We start from the raw sequence: 4,408 nt of genomic DNA, 5'->3' as shown, positions 1-4,408 counted from the left end.
CAATAAATGGCATTAAAGGATACCCTCTAAAACGTGCTGATTTGCACTTACCTCTATGTTATTAAAGCTCAACAGTCTCAACAGCAATTGGTTAGAAAGACCAACGCAAGTTTTTTTTTTAAGGAGGAATCTTTTCCTACTGGCACGTGGAGAAAAAGAAAAGCCAACCGGCCTGGGGTGGACTTTCTGGCTGTTTTAACTTCTCTCAAACAATTCATCCCGTTGAGCTTTGGCCTAGACCCCTCCCATCGCCCCTCCCTAGATAGCTCCGGCGTATCTTCACCCGCTTGGGGAACCGCTCAGCCTGGGTAGGTACAGGCAGCTGCCACATGCACTTGGCCTGTTCCCACAGGCCTCTCCTGCACAGTGCAGGGCCAGCCAAGCCAGCACACCAGTCCACCTTAAAGCAGAACCGGAGAGTCTATTTAAACCCTTTCATTCTACAAAGAAAAATTTTATTTATGCTTTTTAAAAACTGGCAAATGCTTTCACTTATTTTGTTTCTCAACCAAGCCTTTCAAATGAGCAGGGATTGCTAATGGAAGTCGGACGTGTGACCCCAGAAGTTAAATGACGTGCCCAAGGTCTCATACCTAGTCAGTCTTAAATCCTCAAGGGCATATCACGACTCTACTTGCTTTTTACAAATATAGGGCGTCCCCCCAAAATATGTTTACACTTTGAATAATTATCAATTCCAATGGGTTAAATCTGAAAAGAAAGAAACATCCATTGAGTTATCCCCCCAAAAAAAAAGTGTGCATGCATTTCTCTGGGACACCCAAGGCTGTTTGTTCAGACACCAGGCTTAGGAACCATGATTACTCTTAGGGAGCCCTGAGCTACGATCCAACAGCCACTGGGGAGCTGAGGAAACACAATTGTTTTGTGGGAAGGAGCAAGGAGTGATTTATCTTTTTTTTTTTTTTTCCAAAGATTTTTAAAAAACATGTTTTTATTGATTTCAGAGAGAGGAGGGGAGAGGTAAGAATTGTTGATGGGCTGCCTCCTGCATAGCCCCTACTAGGGATAGAGCCTGCAACCTGGGCATAGGCACTGACTGGATTTAAACCCTGACCTCCTGGTTCATGGGTCGACACTCAACCACTGACCCACACCGGCCAGGTTTCAAAAGTTCTATTTCATGTATCATTTAATGTTAAAATTTCCCTAGGCTTTGCATCTAACGTGTGGCAGTGTGCAGACTCTATCTCATTTGACAGAAACATGGCAGCTGAGTATCCAGGAGAACAAGGTGAGTGCCACATGCTTCCTCGGCAAGCTTCAGGAGCTCTCACCTTGGGCCAGGGAGCCTCTGGGAAAGTAAGATACCCTGTGCTCCCTCACACAAATCAGGGTGCTTCTTGGTTGATGACACATTTCCATTGCATCATATGGGCCTCAATGGAATCCCTTTAATCTTTCATCGTACTTTTCCAAAAAAAACACAGAAGATATCATGAATTAACTGCCCTTAGATCCATGTTAGAGAAATGAGGAGAAAGTTAATGTACAAAGAAATACAATATACAAAAGAAAATATGCAATGTTTCATAAGCCCATTTCAACAAAAAAGTTGAGGGACATGAATTTGGTTACTTAGATTATTAAAAACAATTATAAGCAGATTACCTTTCGCAGAGTACCTGACTGGAAACATTCAGAGACTGGAAACTGGTTTAAACCAATTCCCAAGTCCTTATCAAATAAGGTATCAATCAAGGAAAAGATATTTTGGAACTTAAAGTTAGAAAAGCCTATTCACAATTTAAATGTGGGGGGAAAGGAAAACAACAACAAACTAACCAAAGTGAAGTCAGATGATCATTTACATTTTATAGTCTTTAATTAAGCACATAAAACTGTACTATTTAATATATTTCTCCATGAACTTTTTGTGAAATTCAGATCGCAGTGTATCATTAACAAATCTTTTGTCTTTCTTCTGGTCATCCACACCTTTTGCACAGTTCTTGAAAACAACATCATCATCCCACCTTCTTTTAACTTTGAAGTTGGCCTGAGGCTGGGATGGGCCAGTGAGATTAAGGAGAGGGTTTCCACTCAGAATGTTTTCCATACGAATCCTTTCTTCTTCAGCTTTTTGTTCTTGTTCCTTCCTGGCTTGCTCTTCAGCTCTTTCTTTTTTAATTTTTTCTAGTTCTGCAAGAAGAGCTGCAGTATCATCGTCATCACTCTCCTCTTCAAAATCTTCATCTTCATCTTCCTCATCTGTTAGAGGATCATCTGCATCGAGGTTGGCAGCAGGAATCTGGTCTAGCCGAGGCTTCTTTGACACTGAAGAGGAGGTTGTATGTTCTCGAGTTGGACGATCTCTATTCTTTTCTCTTGCAGCAACTCTCTCTCTCTCTTCTAATTCTCTTCTGAAGTCACGGTTCCGAACCTCTTCAGGGGCATCCTGAGTGGTCTGTCTATATTTTATCTTTGTATGAGAGGGTAGGTCTCTACTTGAATACTGCTTTGAGAGTTGGCTCAAATCACCTTCTCCTTTTCCTCTCCCGCCTCTCGCAGGTTCGAAAGTTGGCCGAGCTGCTGTTGTCATCTTTTATGCTTGGCCGAGGTCCCTCCGATTCGGCAGCCTCCAGAGATCACACAGACATTTTAATCGACTCTTGGGCTCCCAGAATCCTCTGCATCCGGGGCCACGGCCCAAGACCCGGAAGTGACGATTTATCTTTTTTTTTTTCCAGCCCACATGGGCCCTGGGTGCATGTGTTATGGATGAAGGAAACCTTGGGGCGCTCAGTATCCAGTGTGACCATGCACATTGAACCCTAGTGGGCTGGTGGCCATGATGTGATGACTCAATGTCAACAAAGAGCAGCCTAAAGACCTGTGTGCTTTTAAAGAGGAAAAACCTGAAAACGGTCTCCACATGTATCTATGATAATAATATTGCCATTTTTGACAGGAGTCGTACTGTGGAAAACCCTGCCAGGGTTTCTCCTCCCCCCTCCTCCTCCTCCCCCCTCCTCCTCCTCCCCCTCCTCCTCCTCCTCTACCTCCTCCTCCTCCTCCTCCCTCACCCCCTCCTCCTCCTCCCCCCCTCCTCCTCCTCCTCCTCCTTAAATTGATGAGAGAGAGCGAGAGAGAGTGAGAGAGCGAGAGAGAGAGAGAGAGAGAGAGAGAGAGAGAGAGAGAGAGAGAGAGAACTTGTTGCTCCACCCATCCATGCATTTATTGTTGCTTACTGTATAGGTGCCCTGACCAGGATCAGCTAGAAACCTCAGCCTATCAAGTGATGCTCTAACCAACTGCGGTTTTGATCAATGTGTACCAACCAACGTGTTCTGTCTGTGTGTGCTGTTATAATAGTGTCTGGAGGTCAGGGTGTTAAGCCAGCACGTTGGGCAATGAAGGTGAGAGTGCAGGGTGTCTGCTGAGCGAGTCACAGCATGGAATGTGGGGTGAGGCAGTGCCAGGAGGTGGTGTTCATTGGAGCACGCCCAGGGGGTGACTATATGAAGCAGCGCTGTCAGGCAGGGAGCAGCTCTACTCTGATGCCAACCTGGTGGGATGGGCAGCCAAGGGAAGACTATGTAACTATGAAAAGTTACTTTTCCAACTCCCCAAATTGTATCCTTAAAAAACAAATGCTGCTAACCTGTTAATCCCCTGGGTGTGTTCCCCCAAATCACCCCTTCCCAGGTGTGCTGCAGGCAGGCTGGGAACGGCCGTGCTGGGCACTCACACATACTGTTTGTAGTTCCTGAAAGGATTCTGTAAGTGTGCCCCCATCTCACAGGTGAGAACACCAGCTCACATGGGGGCATCTGGGGACTGTATTCTTTTTAGGTAAGAGTCCAAAGCCCCTGGTTCGCCTCCTCCCTGCTCCCCATGCCTGTGTGAAGGGCTGTCTTGAGAAAAACATGCGTGTTTTGGAACGAGTGGCAGCGCCCCACACAGGCAGGTCTGCAGCTGCCCCGAGGGAAAGCAAATTCTGACCAACAGAGCCGTTGGAGGAGCAAGGGCCAGCAGAGAAGGTTGCGAGACCCTCAGAGGCGGAATGGAGGCAGCGGCTGGGTTCCTGCCCATCAGGACCGCTCTCTCCCGAGGGGGCTGGAGGGTGACCAGCCTGTCCGCAAGCCCTCGGGGATCAGTCAGGCGCAGCTAGGGGACACCTCCCCGCCGCTTCCAGGAAGACATGTGCCGCTCCCACTCTGAGACCCAGGCCCATGATGGGGACTGTTTCAGGACCGACTGAGGCAGGTCTTGAAGCAGGAAATGGAGTGTGGATGGGGGCAACAGGGGCACGGGAGGAGACCACCTTTTGGACTGTCGGGGGAGGAGTCAGAGAGCCCACAGGGTGCCTTGGGGCAGTCTCGCCCTCTCGGGTTGTGTCCTGAAGCAGCAGATGCTACTGGAGCGGGAGACGTAGAGTGTGGAC

At 47.6% G+C, this 4,408-nt stretch overlaps 1 protein-coding gene across 1 annotated transcript; it reads right to left on the bottom strand.

Annotated features, from left to right (window-relative positions):
- Positions 1-947: 947 nt before the first annotated feature.
- LOC308248979 (spliceosome-associated protein CWC15 homolog) lies at positions 948-2,630 on the bottom strand. Its single transcript, XM_080669494.1, has one exon. It carries the CDS (start codon positions 2,561-2,563, stop codon positions 1,868-1,870), a length of 696 nt encoding a protein of 231 aa, XP_080525620.1. The 5' UTR covers positions 2,564-2,630; the 3' UTR covers positions 948-1,867.
- Between the last annotated feature and the right edge of the window lie 1,778 nt (positions 2,631-4,408).

The sequence above is a fragment of the Plecotus auritus genome (genome assembly GCF_963455305.1).
Source record: "Plecotus auritus genome assembly, chromosome: 5".
Classification (NCBI taxonomy): domain Eukaryota; kingdom Metazoa; phylum Chordata; class Mammalia; order Chiroptera; family Vespertilionidae; genus Plecotus; species Plecotus auritus.
Note: the sequence above shows the minus strand (reverse complement) of the source record. Positions and strands in the feature narration are given on the sequence as shown.

Coding starts and splice junctions, on each gene's coding strand:
- LOC308248979 (XM_080669494.1), bottom strand. CDS start 2,563: ATGACAACAGCAGCTCGGCCAACTTTCGAACCTGCGAGAGGCGGGAGA.